This window comes from Penicillium solitum, assembly GCF_028829755.1.
Source record: "Penicillium solitum strain IBT 25940 chromosome Unknown utg000001l_segment0_segment0, whole genome shotgun sequence".
In the NCBI taxonomy this organism is placed as follows: domain Eukaryota; kingdom Fungi; phylum Ascomycota; class Eurotiomycetes; order Eurotiales; family Aspergillaceae; genus Penicillium; species Penicillium solitum.
Genome location: NW_027072121.1, coordinates 5,059,908 through 5,080,508, shown reverse-complemented (window position 1 = coordinate 5,080,508; position 20,601 = coordinate 5,059,908). Strand labels below are relative to the sequence as shown.

General features: G+C 49.3%; 9 protein-coding genes across 9 annotated transcripts; 4 read left to right on the top strand and 5 right to left on the bottom strand.

The window, feature by feature from the left end:
* Nucleotides 1-178: 178 nt before the first annotated feature.
* N7455_001906 (palmitoyltransferase YKT6) lies at nt 179-1,076 on the bottom strand (the record flags this gene model as incomplete). The annotated part of the gene is made up of 6 exons (XM_040952029.1): nt 179-214; nt 269-361; nt 412-781; nt 846-869; nt 926-984; nt 1,056-1,076. 6 exons carry the CDS (start codon nt 1,074-1,076, stop codon nt 179-181), a joined length of 603 nt encoding a protein of 200 aa, XP_040818310.1.
* A 397-nt stretch (nt 1,077-1,473) lies between these two features.
* Nucleotides 1,474-7,518, top strand: N7455_001905 (RNA helicase SLH1; the record flags this gene model as incomplete). Its single annotated transcript, XM_040951094.2, has 1 exon — nt 1,474-7,518. The coding sequence occupies one exon, from the start codon at nt 1,474-1,476 to the stop codon at nt 7,516-7,518; it is 6,045 nt and encodes a 2,014-aa protein (XP_040818331.2).
* Nucleotides 7,519-7,536: 18 nt separating this feature from the next.
* N7455_001904 (uncharacterized protein) lies at nt 7,537-8,638 on the bottom strand (the record flags this gene model as incomplete). Its single annotated transcript, XM_065604186.1, has 2 exons — nt 7,537-8,134; nt 8,292-8,638. 2 exons carry the CDS (start codon nt 8,636-8,638, stop codon nt 7,537-7,539), a joined length of 945 nt encoding a protein of 314 aa, XP_065462677.1.
* Nucleotides 8,639-9,087: 449 nt separating this feature from the next.
* On the bottom strand, nt 9,088-11,060 carry N7455_001903 (uncharacterized protein; the record flags this gene model as incomplete). The annotated part of the gene is made up of 2 exons (XM_040951536.2): nt 9,088-10,167; nt 10,224-11,060. The coding sequence occupies 2 exons, from the start codon at nt 11,058-11,060 to the stop codon at nt 9,088-9,090; spliced, it is 1,917 nt and encodes a 638-aa protein (XP_040818028.2).
* Nucleotides 11,061-12,363: 1,303 nt separating this feature from the next.
* pfy1 (profilin) lies at nt 12,364-13,341 on the top strand (the record flags this gene model as incomplete). The annotated part of the gene is made up of 6 exons (XM_040950995.2): nt 12,364-12,453; nt 12,513-12,570; nt 12,672-12,687; nt 12,805-12,889; nt 12,977-13,111; nt 13,210-13,341. The coding sequence occupies 6 exons, from the start codon at nt 12,364-12,366 to the stop codon at nt 13,339-13,341; spliced, it is 516 nt and encodes a 171-aa protein (XP_040818050.2).
* Nucleotides 13,342-13,843: 502 nt separating this feature from the next.
* On the bottom strand, nt 13,844-14,535 carry N7455_001901 (uncharacterized protein; the record flags this gene model as incomplete). The annotated part of the gene is made up of 5 exons (XM_040950893.1): nt 13,844-14,140; nt 14,190-14,205; nt 14,269-14,317; nt 14,387-14,413; nt 14,505-14,535. The coding sequence occupies 5 exons, from the start codon at nt 14,533-14,535 to the stop codon at nt 13,844-13,846; spliced, it is 420 nt and encodes a 139-aa protein (XP_040818241.1).
* A 954-nt stretch (nt 14,536-15,489) lies between these two features.
* N7455_001900 (uncharacterized protein) lies at nt 15,490-16,047 on the bottom strand (the record flags this gene model as incomplete). Its single annotated transcript, XM_040950906.2, has 1 exon — nt 15,490-16,047. One exon carries the CDS (start codon nt 16,045-16,047, stop codon nt 15,490-15,492), a length of 558 nt encoding a protein of 185 aa, XP_040818178.1.
* A 338-nt stretch (nt 16,048-16,385) lies between these two features.
* Nucleotides 16,386-16,843, top strand: N7455_001899 (DASH complex subunit DAD4; the record flags this gene model as incomplete). Its single annotated transcript, XM_065604185.1, has 5 exons — nt 16,386-16,388; nt 16,460-16,516; nt 16,572-16,616; nt 16,671-16,755; nt 16,815-16,843. 5 exons carry the CDS (start codon nt 16,386-16,388, stop codon nt 16,841-16,843), a joined length of 219 nt encoding a protein of 72 aa, XP_065462676.1.
* Nucleotides 16,844-17,195: 352 nt separating this feature from the next.
* On the top strand, nt 17,196-19,622 carry N7455_001898 (actin-related protein ARP5; the record flags this gene model as incomplete). The annotated part of the gene is made up of 4 exons (XM_040951982.2): nt 17,196-17,391; nt 17,451-17,771; nt 17,825-18,765; nt 18,816-19,622. 4 exons carry the CDS (start codon nt 17,196-17,198, stop codon nt 19,620-19,622), a joined length of 2,265 nt encoding a protein of 754 aa, XP_040818168.1.
* Between the last annotated feature and the right edge of the window lie 979 nt (nt 19,623-20,601).

Genomic DNA, 20,601 nt, shown 5'->3' with positions numbered 1-20,601 from the left:
ACAAAACAGTCAGACATCCTCCTAATTGAGAAAACTAGACACAAATATATAGGCATCGAAAAATGAGAGCAAATACAATAGCAAAGAAATGCATCGTTTCAACGTCTGATTACACGAGTAAGTTAAATCCAAGAACAAGGAGTCATAGTCGAATACACCATGTACCGCTAATCCCCGTTCACATCACAACACAGCAAGAGTTTTGCTTCTTGGCCTGGATTTGGCTGTGTTAGTAAATTTAGGTGATGGCAACGTTCGATTTGCATACCTGGGTATAGAACATCTTGCTCTGGGCTGACAGTCCATCACTCTTCTGGACTAGGGAGTCAATCTTCTCACCGCGCTCCAGAACACTTTCGATCTAGAAATTGTTAGCACGTAGAATCAGCTCATAGGGACATAAGAGCATACCGTCTTGTGAAGGACAATCTTGGTTTCGTCAAGCTCCTGCTGGATCTTCATGATGCTATCAGCCTGGCCTGGGTCCTGGTACTTGACGATATATTCCTTGAGCTGCGGCAGTGGGCACGCGTTCTCACGCAAAGAGGGGTCAGAGAAGGCAGTGCGTGGGTATTTGGCAAGGAACTCGTCCACAATCTTGCCCAAAAGCTGGTGGGCCACTAGGGCAGGGTAATCCCCATCTGTAACAATAACACCGGAGACGCCCTCTGTCCGTCCGTAAGCGTGGAATGTGTAAGCCTTCTCTTCAATATCTTGCCGTTGGCCTGCCTTTGTCTTCTCGGCGACCGTTCGGGTGAAGAGCATCAGGAATTCATCGTAGCTGTGAAGCGCTTGGTGGTTAGTGACCTAGCCATGTCGGACTGAGAGAGGATGGGTGTGCATACTTCTGACGAGTGAAGCGCGAAAAGCTAGCAATAATTAGCGAACCGTTCCAGTCAGTTGCAGGGCGCGCATGTGAAACTACCTGCTGAGGTCCTTTTCCCCGCATAGCTGGAGAGCTGGCTGGGTGTCGTTCCGGAAAACCTGCAAGATTTATAGATAAGTACCGTATCTAGGCATATACCATGTCAAATCTAAGCTGCAATCAAACATACGCCCATATAAAGAATCTTCATGGTGACAGCGTGGTTGTCCGCACAAGGACAAGGAGGCAAGTAGGTCTCGGGGGTAGTGGGGCGTTGACTCGTAGTAGGTGCTGATCAAGGAAATGCTCTGGTGTCAAAGAACCAGGCAACTTCTTTATCGTAGGAGGTCAGCTGTATGATCAACTGAAGTGGTGAAGCAGAGTGACAAGTGTTAAGCTTAAAACAGGCTCCTGAGTTGCCGATAGCAATGATGCACTGGACCCTCTGCATTGTGGCCTGAGGCATGAAAAGTACACCGCTCTTGTCATGCGACCGACTGAGCCCTGCGGGCCGGCCCTATAACTACTTTTGGCTCAGTCTCAGCTTATCCCCTCATTCCCTACATTCTTCGTTGCTTGGCTTATCACTTCTTGATAACTAGGTCAACATGGAAAGCATCGCAGCTACCGAGTCGCAATGGCTATCACAACTAGCAGCAATGCGCCAGGCTATTGCTGATCTGAAGCTCCCCCAAGACCCCCCTCATGAATCGATCAGCTATGGAAGTGATATTGATCTGGACATTGACGACGACTATTCGTCCCCAGGAACAAATGATGATGTGTGGGATATCATCAGCTCGGACGATGAGACTTCCGACGATCTGGACGACTTGGATGGATTCGACGGACTCTATCTCGCACCAGGGTCCTCCTACAATCGGTTTTGGCTAGAAGACAAGTGCCAGGATTTGGCCATGCGAAACTCAACTATGGATGCGACAGAGCTTGCTCAGCAAGTCATTGCCACCCTGGCTGCTGACAGCAATGACGAGGAGCTACAAATGTCTTTGGCGGAGGTTGTTGGGTTCGATGACTTGGATCTGGTTATTGAGCTTATTGCACACCGAGGAGAAATTCTGTCGGACAAGGGACCCCGCTTGGAATCTCAGACAGATGGGCTCATGGCAGGTAAACTCCAAACACGAGCAGAGAGAGAACATGCTCTGCAACAGCGCGACTTCGAACATAAGAGTGCAGCGTTGATGCCAGCCCAGACCCGATCGGAGCCTTCCTACCCGCATGTTTTCAAGCAACACACCTCTGGAAATACACTTTCTGCTAGTGGAAAGAAATATGGGCTGCCTCTGGGTAGCGAGCAGATCGAGGAACCGAAGTACACTGAATTCGCGATCCCGGCGGGGAAGGTCGGAACACTTGGAAAGGGCCGGAGACTAGTGGAGATCGCTGAAATGGATGGCCTTTGTCGGGGTACCTTCAAGGGTTACAAATCTCTCAATCGTATGCAAAGCTTGCTCTACGACGTTGCATACAAAACCAACGAAAATATGCTTATTTGCGCGCCGACTGGTGCGGGTAAAACGGATGCCGCCATGTTGACTGTTCTCAATGCTGTGGGAAAGAACACATCTCCTACTCCGTTGGAAAATCCAGAAGCGACTGAATTCGCTGTCCAGGTTGACGACTTTAAGATTGTCTATGTTGCTCCTATGAAGGCTTTGGCTGCTGAGGTGACGGAGAAACTCGGGAAACGTTTAGCCTGGTTGGGGATCAAGGTCCGCGAACTGACCGGTGATATGCAGTTGACCAAGCGAGAGATTGTTGAAACCCAGATCATCGTTACTACCCCTGAGAAATGGGATGTTGTAACGCGGAAAAGCACCGGAGACACAGAGCTTGTTCAAAAGGTCCGCCTTCTCATTATCGATGAAGTCCACATGTTGCACGATGAGCGAGGAGCGGTCATCGAATCTTTGGTCGCTCGAACCCAACGTCAGGTCGAAAGCACACAGTCCCTGATTCGTATTGTTGGCCTATCGGCCACCCTTCCGAACTATACTGATGTAGCCGACTTCTTGAAAGTGAACAAAATGGCCGGCATGTTCTTCTTCGATCAATCTTTCCGACCAGTACCTCTCGAACAACACTTCATTGGTGTCAAAGGAAAGCCCGGCTCCAAACAATCTCGTGACAACATTGACTCTGTCGCCTACGAGAAGGTTCGCGACATGATGGAGAGAGGCCACCAAGTCATGGTTTTCGTCCATTCACGCAAAGATACCGTAATGACTGCCAGGATGCTTATGCAGCTAGCCGCGGAGGAGGGGCGAGAGGATTTATTCAGCTGCCATGATCACGAAAATTATTCCAATGCCCTTCGTGATATGAAGCACGCGCGTGCGCGTGAACTGCGTGACCTATTCGCTAGCGGATTTGGAACCCATCATGCCGGAATGACTCGAAGCGACCGCAATTTGATGGAGCGAATGTTTTCAGAAGGTCTAATCAAGGTACTTTGCTGTACTGCCACTTTGGCGTGGGGTGTCAACCTTCCCGCAGCCGCGGTTGTTATCAAAGGCACTCAGTTGTATAACCCCCAAGAGGGTAAATTCATTGACCTGAGCATTCTCGATGTCATGCAAATCTTTGGTCGTGCGGGTCGTCCACAATTCCAAGACACCGGTATTGGATTTATCTGTACTACTCATGACAAGTTGAGCCACTACCTGTCTGCTGTCACTGCGCAGCAGCCCATTGAGTCGCGCTTCTCTAGTCGACTTGTGGATAACTTGAACGCTGAAATCTCGCTTGGAACAGTCACATCTGTTCCAGAGGCTGTGCAATGGCTTGGTTACTCCTATCTCTATGTGCGCATGAAACGTGAGCCGAGAAACTACGGAATCGAGTTTGCCGAGTTACGCGATGACCCAATGCTGGTCCAAAGGCGGCGGCAGTTGATCTTGCAAGCAGCACGGGTGCTACAAAAGAGTCAGATGATCATCTTCAACGACAAGACTGAGGATCTCAAAGCCAAGGACGTTGGTCGCATTGCAAGTCAATACTATGTACTGCAAACCAGTGTCGAGATTTTCAACGACATGATGCGACCCCGCTCTGGTGAGGCAGATGTACTCAAAATGATCAGTATGAGTGGGGAATTCGACAACATCCAATCCAGAGACAGCGAGTCGAAAGAGCTTCAGCGACTGCGCGAAGAAGTTGCACAGACTGAAGTTGCCGGAGGAAACGACACGCCACACGCAAAGACAAACCTCTTATTGCAAGCCTATATCTCTCGCGCCAAGATTGAGGACTTTGCTCTAGCCTCCGATACTGGATATGTTGCCCAGAATGCGGCACGTATCTGCCGTGCTCTCTTCATGATTGCGTTGAATCGTCGCTGGGGCTATCAATGCCAGGTTCTGTTGTCTCTTTGCAAATCCATCGAGAAACAGATCTGGCCGTTTGACCACCCTTTCCGTCAGTTTGACTTGCCTCAGCCGATCCTACGTAATCTTGATGAAAAGCTTCCAACTACTTCCATCGAGTCGATGAAAGAAATGGAGCCTACGGAGATCGGTCAACTTGTTCATAACCATCGCATGGGCAACACATTGTCCAAGCTCCTGGACAATTTCCCAACTCTGAGTGTTGAGACCGAGATTGCGCCGCTTAACCGCGATGTGCTTCGTATTCGTCTTTCCATCTACCCCGAGTTTACCTGGAATGATCGTCACCACGGAGCATCCGAATCCTTCTGGGTCTGGGTCGAGAACTCGGAGACATCGGAAATATATCATCACGAGTACTTCATCCTAAGCCGGAAGAAGCTTTATGCTGATCATGAGCTTAATTTCACTATTCCGCTGTCTGATCCCCTTCCCAGCCAAATCTACATTCGTGTGATCTCTGATCGCTGGCTGGGTGCTGAAACCGTTAGCCCGGTTTCTTTCCAGCACCTCATTCGCCCGGACACTGAAAGCGTATATACTGATCTACTCAATCTCCAGCCACTTCCTATATCGGCTCTTAAGAATCCCATTCTTGAGGAAGTATATGGGCAACGCTTCCAATTCTTCAACCCTATGCAGACACAGATCTTCCATCTCCTTTACCATACACCAGCCAACGTTCTCCTTGGTTCTCCAACTGGTAGTGGAAAGACTGTTGCAGCTGAGCTGGCAATGTGGTGGGCTTTCCGTGAGAAGCCTGGCTCTAAGGTTGTCTACATTGCACCCATGAAGGCCTTGGTCCGTGAACGAGTTCAAGACTGGCGTAAGCGTCTCACCAGGCAGATGGGTCTGAAGCTTGTTGAGTTGACCGGTGACAATACACCTGACACACGTACGATTCGGGATGCCGATATTATTATCACCACACCTGAGAAATGGGACGGTATCTCACGTAGTTGGCAGACCCGTGACTACGTCAGGAAAGTGAGCCTCGTGATTATTGACGAGATTCACTTGCTCGGTGGTGATCGAGGTCCTATCTTGGAAATCATTGTTTCCCGAATGAACTATATCGCTTCCCAATCCAAAGGATCTGTTCGACTGATGGGCATGTCCACCGCCTGTGCCAATGCTTCTGATCTGGCCAACTGGCTTGGTGTCAAAGAAGGTCTGTATAACTTCCGTCATTCAGTTCGCCCGGTTCCCCTCGAGATTTTCATCGATGGGTTCCCTGAACAGCGTGGTTTCTGTCCCTTGATGCAGTCAATGAATCGCCCAACTTTCCTCGCGATCAAGAACCACTCACCAGAGAAGCCAGTCATCGTCTTTGTTGCTTCTCGCCGACAAACTCGTCTGACTGCTAAGGATTTGATCAACTACTGCGGTATGGAGGACAATCCTCGTCGGTTTGTGCGAATGTCTGAAGATGATCTGGAGTTGAACCTCGCGCGAGTGAAAGATGATGCTCTAAGAGAAGCCCTCAATTTTGGTATTGGTTTGCATCATGCTGGTTTGGTGGAATCGGATCGCCAGCTGGCAGAAGAACTCTTTGCCAACAACAAGATCCAAGTTCTTGTGGCAACTAGTACTCTTGCGTGGGGTGTTAACCTTCCGGCGCACCTTGTCGTAGTCAAAGGCACACAGTTCTTCGACGCTAAGATCGAAGGTTATCGGGACATGGACTTGACTGATGTCCTGCAAATGCTCGGTCGTGCCGGTCGCCCGCAGTTCGACACCTCCGGTATTGCGCGCATCTTCACGCAGGACTCAAAGAAGGCTTTCTACAAGCACTTCCTCCACACCGGTTTCCCCGTCGAGTCGACCCTGCACAAGGTTCTCGACAACCATCTTGGCGCTGAGGTATCTGCTGGAACCATTGGGACGCAACAAGATGCACTGGATTACCTGACCTGGACATTCTTCTTCCGTCGGTTGCACAAGAACCCCTCATACTATGGCCTCGAGATTTCTGCAGAGGAACAAAACACCATGGCAGCTCAGGCCACAGCTCAAGATTTCATGGTTGAATTGGTTGGAAAGTCGCTCAATGACCTCGCAGAATCGTCCTGTGTTCTCGTGGACTCGGCTACTGGAGAGGTCGACTCCACTCCCTTCGGCAAGATCATGAGTTATTACTACCTATCGCACAAGACGATCCGGTACCTCGTGTCCCATGCCAAGCGTGATCCGACTTTCCAAGACGTCCTGAGCTGGATGTGTTCCGCAACCGAATTCGACGAGCTTCCTGTTAGACACAATGAAGATCTGATAAATGCAGAGTTGGCCCAGAACTTGCCACTGTCTATTGACTGCATGGGCGATGCGCCCCTCTGGGACCCACATACCAAGGCGTTCCTCCTCCTTCAGGCCTACATGTCGCGGATCGATCTTCCGATCACTGATTATGTTGGTGATCAGACTTCTGTGCTCGATCAAGGCATTCGTATCATCCAGGCCTCAATCGATGTCATGGCTGAACTCGGGTATCTTCCTGCGTGTCAGATGTTGATGACTCTTCTCCAATGCATCAAGTCGGCGCGCTGGCCTGAAGACCACCCGTTGTCGATTCTACCAGGCGTTCCGACCGAGAAACCACCCAGTGGTCTCCCGGGAACTCTTGTATCGCTCTCCTCACAACCTGCTGGTGCAATTGCTGCCCTGGTCAAGAAATTGAACCTTCCATTCAATTTTACTCGCATTACGTCCCAGCTGCCTCACCTGTCGGTCTCGGTTGCGAGTATTTCTGCTAAGGGCGTCGCTGTGTCTTTGACCCGGCGTAACCAGCCCACAACTCCCGAATGCAAGGTCTACGCTCCTCGGTTCCCCAAGCCACAGACTGAAGGCTTCTTCTTGATTATTTGCAGTGCTCTACCCAATGGCATGGATGGTGAACTACTTGGCCTCAAGCGTGTGTCGTGGCCACCAGTATCTAAACGCAATGGCAACGGCAATGGCAACGGCAGGGGCAAGGGTAACAACGGTGCCGGTTCCAGTCGCGGAGGACCTGTCAACGATAACAAGGGCGGCCTGTTGACTGTTCGCTCTAATGTTAAATTCCCCGAAGGCATCCTCGCGGATTCCACGAGCACCAGCACAGCTCGGGTGAATATCAGGGTCATCAGTGACTCGTACGTTGGCATGGCATGGGCTGTCTCCAATGTTGAGGTTAATTTGGATACTGGCATCGAGACCATCGAGACGCAGACTGTGGAAGAGTCGAGCGTTCCCACCAAGGACTAAGCGCAGATGCTCAAACTATTAGCTGATAAATCGACGTAAATACATACATGCATGGAGCTCCAGTCTTGACAAATAAATGGAAAACCACTTCTTCAGCGCTTCAAACCTCCCCTTCTGAGTTTCAAATGAATTAATGACCCCTGTCCTTCCACCCATATTCAATTTGACGACATTGTTAACCATCATAATCTTCCCAGCAACAAAAACATCACCCGTGTTCTCCCACACCTCACCCTCTAACAAAGGCAATCCCGCCGTCTCCCCATTTCGAATGAACTTGACAACAACGAAACTGCGTTTTTCCACAGCCTCCCAACTCGTGAAGTGATTCATCGCTTCAAAATCATCCTGAAAAAACTCCAGTTCCGCAAACGAATAGTAGGAATTCCACGGCTTATCCGCAGCATTGCGATATTGGTATATCCGTACATTCTGCTCTTTGCGCGTCTGCTTCGGTATATTATCGTAAATTAGTCGCAGTTCCTGCGGGCCCAGGTTCTTCGTTACCTGCCCCGAGATCAGCGGCAGAGGACTTGTTGGCCCGTCTCCGCCGAACGCTACGTCCAGATGATACTGTACGCCGCTACTTAGACGGACGATGTTGACGATGTGTGCTCTAGTTTCACCGTTTAATCGTCTTGCTTTTTTGATATATTACATAATTTGTGGTCACTGGTTTTGTAAGCTCGAGTGATCCTCTTACCATCCATCCCCTGAATTCCCCTTGCGGTATACCATCTATCCGATCCCGGCTCCGACCACCCGTCATGTACACTGGGAATCCTAGGCGGTGCAGAATGTGGTGGAAGAAAATACCCATCTCCAGACAGTAGCCTCCTCGACAGGAGCGGGGGTTGCTCTCGCTTCCTCCGATGACTTTGGTGTAGATCTTCTCGGGTTGGATCTCTGCTAGTTGGGTAGCGGAATAGTGACATGTCAGGTTGTCGTATGGGAATCGGGTGATCTGGCACCGGAAGAGATCTTTCAATGCTTCTTCGGTTTTGGGGAATGCTTCTGGTTGGTTAATGTATTGTGCATATTGATCTGGTAGAGCGATGTAGTTCAGATACTTGGTCAGTAGTGCCGGTGTATAGGCGGAGGCCAGTTTCGGAGTGTCCATTTTGTCGGTTCTCTGGCAAAATATGGGATGGGCTTTTCTGTTCTCTTTAAATGTTTACATGTTGTGACATCGCAGGTCGAACTTGAAACAAACAAAGGCACATGCAGCCCAGTGACTCAAGGGACATGGGTAGACCCAAGATAGTTAGACAAAGATTCCACGGTGTGGTGCTGAATGATTTGGAGCCGTGATTGAGTGTGCTTTCAGAATAATTGGAATGGGGATTTTATTTAGTCTACACTTACGACAACAAGTGCATGCGAGATGTAGTGGACAAAAAAGCAAAAAGCTGACCATGGATTAAGATGCTGTAGAAGATATGAAGACCATATGCAGAGAAGGAAAGATCCACATGGAACAAGGTACGGGAGATAGCAAAGGGGAATCAGGTATGAAACAAAAAGCTAAGAAAAGAATGAAAGAAAGAAAATGAATGGCGCAGTAGAATGTCACAGACACTCTATCCGCAACTCCTGCGAGACACCAGGCCGATGCCCGCGGTGAGCATCTGTAATCTGCGGTGTCATGGGTCTTCTGTGAACAACCCGCTCCTCCGGATCCAAATGATCAACTCTCATGCCGATGGGAACCAGAACCTGCCTCTTTGCCCGGGAGACAGAGACAGAGCGTGCTGTTGAGACCTCAATCCTGGGGGTGGGACGCCGAGGCTCGGGTTCAGGCTCCTCTTCAGCGGTCTCGATGGTCTCATCGGCATCGGTGAATGGCATGCGCGTGGAATCTGCTGGTGATACGGCAGATCTAGGACCAGTCGAGGCTGATAATGGGGACATGATTCGGTCAATCTTGCTCTGCGTCGGGTTCAAGGCTGAAGGTAAGCTTCGAGATGTACTGGGGGATAGCATGTCCTTTGTCGATGCTTGTGGCCGGCCTTCAGTTTGAACTCTGAGACGTGGACGCGCTGAACCGTCGGTTCTGCGCTGGCTCGATGTCTTATTGGGCTGATTCTGTGTGGTCTTATGTTGTGGTGAAGTAACCTGGGGCTGTTTTATTATGGATCGCGGCAGCGAATCCTTTCTCGGTTGTGGATGAATCCGGGGCTGAGCAACCGGCTTTGTTGCAACAATATTGTGCGATTGGACGCTCTGTTGTTGCCTGGTCTTCTGCGGGGATGGAGTCTTCTTTTCTGGCTGAACACTTTTCTGTAATGGAGAAGATGTAGTCTGTGGCTCCGGCCTGATGGCAGGAAGAGGCTTGTCATAGCTATTAGAAGACCGAGGGGTATTGGAACGCTCAGAGAAAATCTTCGGAATGACCGGTGACTCGAACGATGAGAGACTGCCCATATTTGAACCATGATGGATCTGTGGCGCAGGCATCTTCGATGGGCTTTCGGCGGGGAGTGTGTTTGCCCTAACCAGTGGGTTCGGCCCACGGGAAAAATTATGTGTGCCGAGTACCTGGGCCGCTTTCGAAGTCTGTGAAGTTGGAAATAAGGTGAAGCTTGATTGCGCTGGTGAGGTTGCCCGGCGTTGGGGCATTGGGGGCGGTGCAGGTGATTTTAGGAAGCCCTATATTAGTGCATCGATTAGTCTCATGCTGGTTTCTGATCGACGAAAATCCATACATTTGCATCTGGTACGCGAAGATTGTCCAATGTCCTGGCCCTTCTGGCCAGCAGTGAGGGTTTTTGGTTCTTATTGACGACATCACTGAACATGACACTGTAACGCTCCATCTGAACATCTGGGATGTCGACACTCAGTAAGAGGCGCTGGGTGCTTGCTTCAACCTTGGGTGGCTTGTTGCCGAGTGAAAGGGTCCGGCTCCGCTGGGGAGCTTGAATGCTTCGACCAGGCATATTCCTGGGATCAATCTCAATTTTCGGCCACTCCTCCGTCGAGTTCTTTCTCAGCCGTGCTTTCTGCGGTTTCTCTGGTAGTTTATAGTTGTTGCTTTGTGGTTTGACCTCGCTTTCTTGTGCGCTATCCGGAAGCGATGTAAGCGCATTCTTCGCCTTGAAGAATCCGCCAATTTTCTTCCATTTGCTTGGCTTATGGGCTGAATCTCGTTCTGCAAAAATGGATGTATCAAATCTAGGTGGCGGTAGAGGCTCGTCTTTGGTCAACAGACCGGGACTACCCAGCGCAATGCCTATCATGTGTTCCTCAGTCTGAGTGCGGCCTGACCGGGTAGTTTGAATAGCTTCATCTGGTGGTGCGGTTATGCGAAAGTCGAAAGTTGCACCTTCGGCCGGGGGTGGCTTTCTGAACCACCCATCCCCTGTAGAGGGCTGGCTGAAATCCCACTGTTCAGGCATGGTGGGTTGAGCTGGATGCTGCGAGCCCTCAAAAGAGCGAAGATCGTTTCGTGGCAAGGCATCGGAATAGGTTAAAACAGGAAAGGAGATGGTATCCTTAGTGGGTTGCGTGCGAGATTGCACTGTGGTCACACCTCTTGCCATCCTGTCCTAGTATGTTGGAAACCAGCCCATATGCGATAGAAAATGAGTGTAAGAAGAGAAGAAAAAAAGTAAGGTAAGAGGATGATATTAAAACGAAATGTCAAATTGTAAAAAGAAGAGATGGGCCTTCCAGAAGGCCAACAAAAATCAAAGAGAAACCAAAGAAATAGCGAGACATCAGGGTGTCGCCCAGCATATTAATGAAAAGTAAACGGATAGATTGAGTGGATCAAATAAACGGACCGTGTAAATGAGACGGCCAAATTAATTTCAACATCTCCATCCGAGCTCTGCTAGAGGTTCAGTCCCAGACTAAGCCTGTTGGCGCGTACCAACAAAACATGAGAAACGACCCCAAACCCTCACCAAACACTCACGAAATTCTGTTTTGGAATTTGAGGGGCGTCTCAGCGCTAATAGCGAGCCCGTGTGAGATGCTTATTTCCCGCGGGACGAATGAGTGCCACGGTCGCGGATTGATTAGCTCGCTACCACGTTGGATCGGGCCAAGCCATGCAGGAGGCGTGTTTCACCTGGTCAAAACTGAGACAGGGCGTCGTATCATGCGTTTTACCCTTGAATAAGGGGGGGATTCAGCTCAGATTGAATGGATATCCACATTATTCAGTGCATGGTCACGTTGTGAACTCTCCGATTTCGCATTATGAGTCGCCAATGCGACGTGATGCCAAGGCTATCTCTGGTTCCAATGGTATGTCTGTGTCCCAAGGTGTAGACCAGACACTAGCTGAGACGAAAGATGAATCTCGGAAATGGCGGTCAAATCAGAATTAAAGTGGTGGACCCCTTGAAGGTCTGAGGTTTCGGCACTAAGGTAGTTAGTCAGGCAGTGAGGCATTCAGGCAGTCAGGCACCAGGGCATTTAGTCAGCATAGCAGCATGGCATCAAGGCACCAAGGCAGTAATCGTGATGATCGACGGTACATGAAGTGACTGAGCCGACTGGGCTGACTGGACTGGACTGGACTGGTAGCGGGATGTTATATGTATGACATACATAACCCTTGACATATCTCAGTTGAACAGACACATCCAAAAAGTTGTTATTATTGTTAAGCTACTTTTGTATATTATAGGATCTCCCACCGCTATTTGGAGAATATTAGATATCATCCATATACAACATATACACATCTACACACCATACACAGATATTAGCTATAATATACTACATAGCATAGGGAAAATGAATAGTATATTCCAAATCAACAGATAAATAAATATACTGCAACACAATATAAGCTTGTTATCCCAAGGCAGTTGCAAACGGTGGGATCGTCATATGGCGGGGTCCTCTCCCGACCGCCACAACTTCCTCCCCCCACTAACTCCCCTTCTTCTCCCAGCTCTCCTTTTTCTGTATATTCAAAAGGTGTGCGCTGAAATTTCTGCTTTCTTCTTTTCTCTGACCTCTAACTCAACCAACTCCAGCGTTATTCTCTCAGCTTCTTTACAGTCATCATGGGCGAGCACTCAGCAATCTGGCAAAGTATGAATCACCTTGAACTGCTGCACACTGCAAACTGACAGTTCAACCCTTGAACCCTTGCGTCTTCGAGTCCGCTAACACGAGATTTCTCCTTGAATTAGGCTATGTCGACTCCAGGTACATCACATCACCGTCCCTCCTCGACCCCTGATAAGCCCCTCATTGTTACCCTCGAAATCAAAATATCCCACTGTGTTTATCCTATACATATGCTGACAACATTCGTTCTTACAGCCTGATGGGCTCGGGTCAATTCGACAAGGCTGGTATTCTCGCCGCTGACTTCTCCGGTGTTGAGGCTGCCTCGCCCGGCTTCGCGGTAAGCTCGCCTGTTGTTTTTCCTCGTGCGGGGTGGGGTCATCACAGAGGTGGACACTGTCGCTAACGTTAGTTTATCGAAATATAGCTCTCCCAGGAGGAGATTAACTCACTGATCACCGCCTACACTTCTTCCGACCAGGCTTTCGCTAACGGCTTCTCCGTCTGCGGTGAGAAGTTCGTCACCATCCGTGCTGACGAGCGCAGTGTATACGGCAAGAAGGTAAACATACCCGTTCCCCTCGACCCATAAACACCTCGGGAATTTCATCACGACATAACATCGGAATCTATGCTAATCTCTTTTGGTCTGTGATATAGGGTAAGGAGGGTGTCATTGTTGCCCGTGCCTCCTCTTGCACCATCATTGCCCACCACAGCGAGGCCGTTCAGACCACCAACGCCGCGACCGTTGTCGAGAACCTCGTCGACTACCTCAACAACCCCCGGTAAATTGGAAAATATGCAATGATAACTAAATGATGTGATGAGTTGAGGGGTTTGTGAAGAATAGGAAATAAAGGAGCATTCGATTATTTCTCTGTTGAGCCCAGCGTGCTGTTTCGCTTATGCTTCTTTTCTGACTTGACTGGATCTCTTTGCCTCCATGGGCCCATGTCTACCTGGACATGCTTCCCAATGCACAGTATGAGGATACGAACCAGATTGTATGATGCACAATGTAATTTGTCTATTCTAACATGCATATTAACTGATTACCAGCTGTTGAAATTAACGCTGGAAGATCAATAAGGGTCATTATTAATTACATAAACCTGAAGGCCGTAGGTGGATCGTATCATCCCATGTCACATGTATAGCACAGCGTACTTAGACATATCCAAACGTGGTGATGGGCATCTGATATCCCGCGAGTGTACGCAATCAAGTCCACATACTCGTAGTTTGGGATACCATTGGGGAACATCATCGCCAAGTCCCTGTTTGTGTATACTCATACAGGAAGCTCGGCATTGCTCCTCCCACCAGCAAGCACCTCGAGCCCACGCTGGATATACGGCCCAATCACGGGGATGTTGCCCGCAAATTGACCGATCGTGACAAGGAAGTCGCCAAATAGGATGAACAGGCCGTAGAGTTCGATCAAGAACCCAGTCAAAGGCCAGCGGAAGAGAATAAGGAGGATACCAGCGGCGAAAGCGGCAGTACCCTTGAGCTTTTGCGGGCGCGTGAAGAAGACCATAGTTTTCTGGACACCAATAATCAGGGTCAATCCGATAAGAAAGAGGATCTGGTATTGTTAGTTAAGTATAACGGTTTTGTTGGAGCATGTGGCGTACATTTCCCATAGCAAGTCTATTAAACAGGTATTAGCATTTACTCCGCTTAAAAAGATTAGACACATCAGGGTTGGCATACAATGACCGGTCAAAGAACATCACCACTCCTCCAAATAGGAACAAGCCTCCTAATCAGCGGTGAAATTGGTTAGTTCTCGGTTGAAGTAATTGCTGCTTCGGGAACATCGATCTCGTACCGGCTGAGCAGAAGACCACTCCGATCTCTGTTATATATATTAGCCTATGTTCAATAATTGCTATGCATACACTGCCATGGCAGTGTACAGCGCAGCTTGTAGAATGAATGCGACTGACTCTGGTTCTCTGTTAACCACATGCTAGGCATCTTTGTTTATTTCGGGTTCGACCGTCGATGATAATATATGGTACCGAAAGTTGCGCAAATATTCTCGATGTAGTGTTTTAGCGCACGCGACACTTCTCACTCTGGTCTGAGAAACAAGTCTTAGGTGGTTGTGGAATCGGTAGGGCAAGAGGCCAGGCAGATGCGGCAGGAACAAAGCGGAGATATGGCGTTCTTTAAAGTGGGTAATAGCTAGTATTTTGTTGCGACAGTATCCTCACGACTTGAAAAATCCTCGATACAGATCAAAAGGTAACAGAAAGTCCCAAAGGCACGTAAACAGAAAACAACTCGAAAATCACAATTCTGCCATCTAATCGGCGCCAAGTCGGGAATGGTAGGCGGTGACTCCAAAGTGCTTATAGCGCGCGCTGATCCCACTTGTCCTTTTCCTTTACAGAGTCTTCTCCAATCTATTGGCATTTGAACAAGGTCATTAATGATGTGATCGTTCCAATTGCATAGATTTTGTCGATCTCAACTATCAGCTCTAATTCTACTGGTATTGAGATATACCGACTGAACCACAATATTAAGCATAGCTCATGCAAACTGCTACCCGCTATTGCAGAATCTTCCTTTACATGTATTTTGTACATGCCACGCCGCGACGACAGTCTCTTCGGATTCTGTAACTGGTACCCTGTCCCATGGGGTGTCGGTAATAGTCGAGTGCTTATGCACAAGGCGAAGATCGACTCATTGATCACGAATAAGCCGGAGCGTTTTCTTGAGCCTGTCTCGAAAGGGGCATGGTGGGGTGGAAAGGGCTTGACTGTGTTGGTCGTACATATCGCTTCTTGGCGATTCGTATTTGTGTCTAGTTGAATTGATTAGCGGAATTCTTACTATCTGAATTCGTTCTCGTATGACATACCCATTCTTGCATGATCGTTCGTTTGGGAAGTGAATAAAGCAGGTCCTTGCGCCACTCCTTTACTTCAGAATGGTGTGCGCGCCGCGCGCTTCCAGGTAGTTTTCGGGAACACCCTGTGCCAGAGTCCGGATCACCTTGAAGATCTCCTTGTCGTGATACCGCAGTCGGGTCTTGGGGTCTGTGTACGGTCCGTCCAGTCCAGTGATGTCACAGTAGTGGTGATGGTAGGCAGGGTTAAACGATGGCGCCGATTCAATGTTCGTGTAGGTGACGGCGGGCCCGCTTGGGAATGTTGCCCGGGCGTTCTTCTCCAAGACAAGCGTCGAGAGGTTTTGGGTGGCTTGGGACAGGGTTGGTGCAGCCCCTTCCGCGGGGGTTTGTGTGCCATCGGTGACAGCGCCCGAGGCACCCGGGGTAGTTGCACCGGAGTTGGCTTGAGTTGCCAGCACTGACGCCTCCTTTCGGGAGGCTTCTGAGATAATCTGCTTGAGATTCTTGTTGCGCCGCTGGGATGGTTTCCAGTGAGGGTTGCGGAAGGGCTTGGGGACATGTGAGATGTCAAGAGTGTTCAACAGCTGCTGGTGAGCTTCGTCGTTGGCGGGGGTTGGGGGAGGCATCGTATTGAATATGATTCAGGCCACCGGTTTGGTCAATTGGGAGGTTGAGGCGGGAGCAGCTCTTGCGAAGCTTGTCGGTGTGGATGGATGAAAGTGTGAAGACAGGGAGATGGAATAATCAAACAATATTAGATTCCTGGGTTGGGAGCGCTTGTTTATATAATATAGGGCATTTAAAGACGGATCACAAACGGACAGGTTAAGTCCAACGTAGAAAGCAATGCACGTAGTATCCCCGGCCCGCGAAGTCTGTATAGCCGCACGTGATCTCATCCCGATTAAGTCCAAACAAACACCTTCACGTTGAACACCAACAGAACATCTCTCAATACTCCACAATGGTATGCGGCTTCTCTTCCATAAATTAGATCTGGTATGTTCTGGAAGATCCCAGATGCTAATATCTCCATAGGAAAGCCCACACGAGCATCAGCAGACTGTGCTGCTTTCTCGCATCATCACCAACGTTGTATGTCATGATTGAACCACATCTGGGAGATATACTTTGCTAATTTTGTGTATAGGAGAAGCTCAATGAAGCCATTATGGTCATGAACAAAGGTCTCCAGGTAGGTTCAAGGCTCCTTCATTGATATGATCATAGTATTAACTCTCGATCACAGGAAGTCAACATCCAGAACATGAATGTTGAGCTTGTGGCGCAGATGTTCAAGAACTACCAGTCTAATGTCCTCTTCCACCTTGAAGGTATAAATTACTCCACTATCCTATATCAACCTTGGAAATTCTCTACTAACACCCGATAGCCACGGAGAACCTCCAAGAACCATCCTAAGGATGAACAATATCCTATTATGAAGAAATGTGTGGATGAGCCTGCAATTAGTCAATGATACCAACTCCTAAATTCAGTAATATGCACATGTAGATGGTTGTAACTAACTAGTTAGTTAATCGTTGCATCCCTGTGCTCCATATGAGCGATAGTGATAGCCTCCATTCTTGGCGGTCCAACTCCGCCAAACCTCATCAACCGCGTTTGTCGTTTGCCTCTTTGTCAATCCGCTGCCCTTTCCACGGGTTCATTAGTTCCCTCCTATCCCGACCTCATTTCCCATGCAGTGAGCTCTACTCGCCATCTACGATCTCCGATCCCAATAGCTCTGGTTTCCGGAGCGCAGCCCACCATGACGATTACCTCCGTGAAGACCCTCCTACCAGCTCGCATTGCATCCAATGCGACTGAGAAACGAACCGAGAAGCCTCCTCCACAACTCCACGGTGTACAAGATTTCCCATTCAAGGGCTACCACCCTCCGCAACCCGAGGGATATCAGCAAAGCCAGGCCCATCCCGACACCAGTGCTATCGTCATTGACAATGGTAAGAAATTCCAGATAGTTTGCCATTCAACTCTCCTAATACATGTCGTTCATGCGCAGGCTCCCACCTCGTCAAGGCCGGTTGGTCTTTTGACAAAAACCCCCGATTCGCCATACCTCCCGTCATGAGCCGATACCGTGATCGCAAGCTGAATCGCCAGTGCCAATTTATCGGATACGATGCCTATGTCGATGCAACTACGAGAGGACAGTTGCGCAATGGTTTTGACCCCGGTTCTAGTGTTGTCGGTAACTGGGATGTCATGGAAGGCGTGTTGGACTATTTGTTCCTCAAGCTGGGCGTGGAGGGTGAAAATGGGGGCGTCGGTCGCCCGATCTTGATGACGGAGCCAATCGCCAATATGGCATATTCAAGGAAGAGTGAGTATCTGGCGGTTCCAGGGCCAGTATGGTGGTTGCTGACACTCGCTCAGTGATGAACGAGATCCTCTTCGAATGCTACTCTGCGCCGTCAGTGGCCTACGGTGTCGATTCCCTTTTCTCCTATCGCTATAACGGTGGAACGGACGGTTTGATCGTGGATTCATCGCATACATCCACTCATGTCATTCCGGTCATGAACTCGAAACCCATGTTCTCCAACAGTACTCGTCTCAACTGGGGTGGGCTGCAGAGCGCCGAATATCTCATGAAGCTCATGAAGCTGAAGTACCCGACCTTCCCAACTCGTTTGACGGACGCACAGATGGAGGAAATGGTTCATAAGCACTGTTACGTTTCACAAGACTACGATCGCGAGTTGAGTGGGTTCCTTGACTGGACAGGCCTTGAGGACCGTGACCGCGTCATTCAGTACCCGTTCACAGAGCATATTATTCAGGAGAAGACTGAAGAAGAGCTCGCGCGGATTGCGGAGCGCAAGAAGGAGAGCGGTCGTCGCCTTCAAGAACAGGCCGCAAGGATGCGACTGGAGAAACTAGTGAAGAAGGAGCAAGAGCTGGAGTACTGGAAAGACCTGCAAAATAATCTAGCCAACGAGACTAAGAAGGAGATTCGTCGGGTCCTGGAAGCCGAGGATTTGAAAGACGAGGCTGCGCTTGAAAAATTGATTCGCGAGCTAGAGAAATCTATCAAACGCTCGCGCAACAAGGATCTAGGTATTGAAGAGACCGAAGAGCAACCTGAGGAAATGACATTCCCTATGCTCGATATCCCAGACGACCAACTGGATGAGGCTGGTTTAAAGGAAAAGCGTCATCAACGTCTGATGAAGTCCAACGTTGATGCCAGACTACGTGCCAAAGAAGAGAAGGAGCGCGAAAAGGCTCGTGTTGAGGAAGAGGAGCGTCTAGACCGTGAGACGCGTGAGAACGATTTCGAGAACTGGATTGCAAAGCGCCGCAACAATCGCCAGGTATGCTAGCCAGACAAGACATTCTAAATTCCCGTGCTAATCTTTTTCAGGGCATTCTACAAAGAATCAAAGACCGTGACCGCTTCACGGCTGATCTTGGAAATCGCAAATCGCTGGCCAGTCAGATGCGTATGAAGACGCTCGCCAACCTAGCATCCGACGGTCCTAAGAAACGCCGCCGTGGCGGAGATGATGATGACTTCGGTGCTAATGACGAGGACTGGGGTGTTTACCGCACCGTAGCTGTCGGCGAGGGCAGTGACGATGAAGAGGAGGAGGATCTCAACGGAATGCTCAACTCTGTAGAGAAGGAGCTCCTGGAGTATGATCCCGAATTCAACGAGAACAACACTTTCGCCGCACAGTCCGACTGGACAAAGAGTCTTGTGCACGCGTTCCTTCGCGGACCCTGGCCTTTCGACCCTGAAAGTCAGCGGGAGGCACACCAGCTTCACCTCAACGTCGAGCGCATCCGTGTACCTGAGGTTGTGTTCAAGCCGTCCATTGCTGGCCTCGACCAGGCCGGTCTGATCGAGATCGCGGCCGATATCATTAACCAACGCTATTCGAACCCAGCAGACCAGTCCCTTCTTTTGAAGGATGTGTTCTTGACTGGAGGAAATACGTTGTTCACCGGTTTCGATGAACGCTTCCGTAAGGAAGTCCGCGGATTCCTGCCCATCGACGCCAGACTGAATGTACGCAAGGCATCGGATCCTGTCTTCGATGCTTGGAAGGGCGCGGCACAGTGGGCTTCTGGTGGTGACCTAGGCCGATCCTCGGTCACGCGGCAAGAGTATCTGGAGAAGGGCAGCGAATACATCAAGGAGCATGAACTTGGTAATGCTACATGGTGAGGGTAAAAAAGCGAGTTCTGAAAACACCGCTTGGGCGCACTGGAGTCGAATGGTTCTGCTTATCCGGCGTGGTATAGGGCATGTTTATTTGATACTTAAAAGATGTTATTGTTGAGTCCGGTAATAAGCGAAATATGACATGTTCAGCCCTCCGTATGAATAACTACTATGTTAATAGGACCTGTCTCGCCTTCAATGGACAACCAACCGTATTTCCCTTTTGCGACTCTCTCAACCAATCTTATATTAACTTATATACTTCTCTCGTATAGCTCAGCTCCTCTCACAATCCTCTCAACCTCTGTCTCCCCCAGTCTTTTCTCCCTTTTCCCCTTTCCAATCCCCCGGCCTGTCAGTTTCTCCAATAACGATGGCCAGAGTAGAACCCCATGGGGTAACGGGTACAAAAAAACACACTAGGCCAACCGGGGGCTGTGAATGTAGTTGAGGGAATGAGGCAAAAACTACGCAAGCTGCTGTAGACTATATTACCATGTTGGCTCTGTTCTTGAGGGATTTCCCTAGAAGAGGGTTCAAGGCCTAATTCAAGATAATGACGGAGACAACAATAGTGGCCTGTTTACCATCTCTGCAGCCGTCACTCTATCAAATAAATATAAGCTATCTATACATTTTGATAGCAAGGGACCTAGAGTATTCATTCCTCAGAGTAAGACACGCTCCTTGCTTCTATCAATGAGCCGTGTTTAAGGTTGAGGGTCCGAGACATCTCCATGCATGACCTCTGAGGTAATTCACCTTGTGCCTGTTTAGAGTCGATGCCAGCTGTAGCCAACATAAACCAAATTAAATGGCTTACACTTCCACTGACTAATAAAACCAGCGAAACCTCTGCTCTTCCGTTCTCGGCTGTGTCGGGGCATTCTTTTAGACAAGTCCATGCACAACATGATCAGTCGAGGACAACAATGTTGTACGGACGAATATTATCTATTACACTAGTTACACAACACTTTGA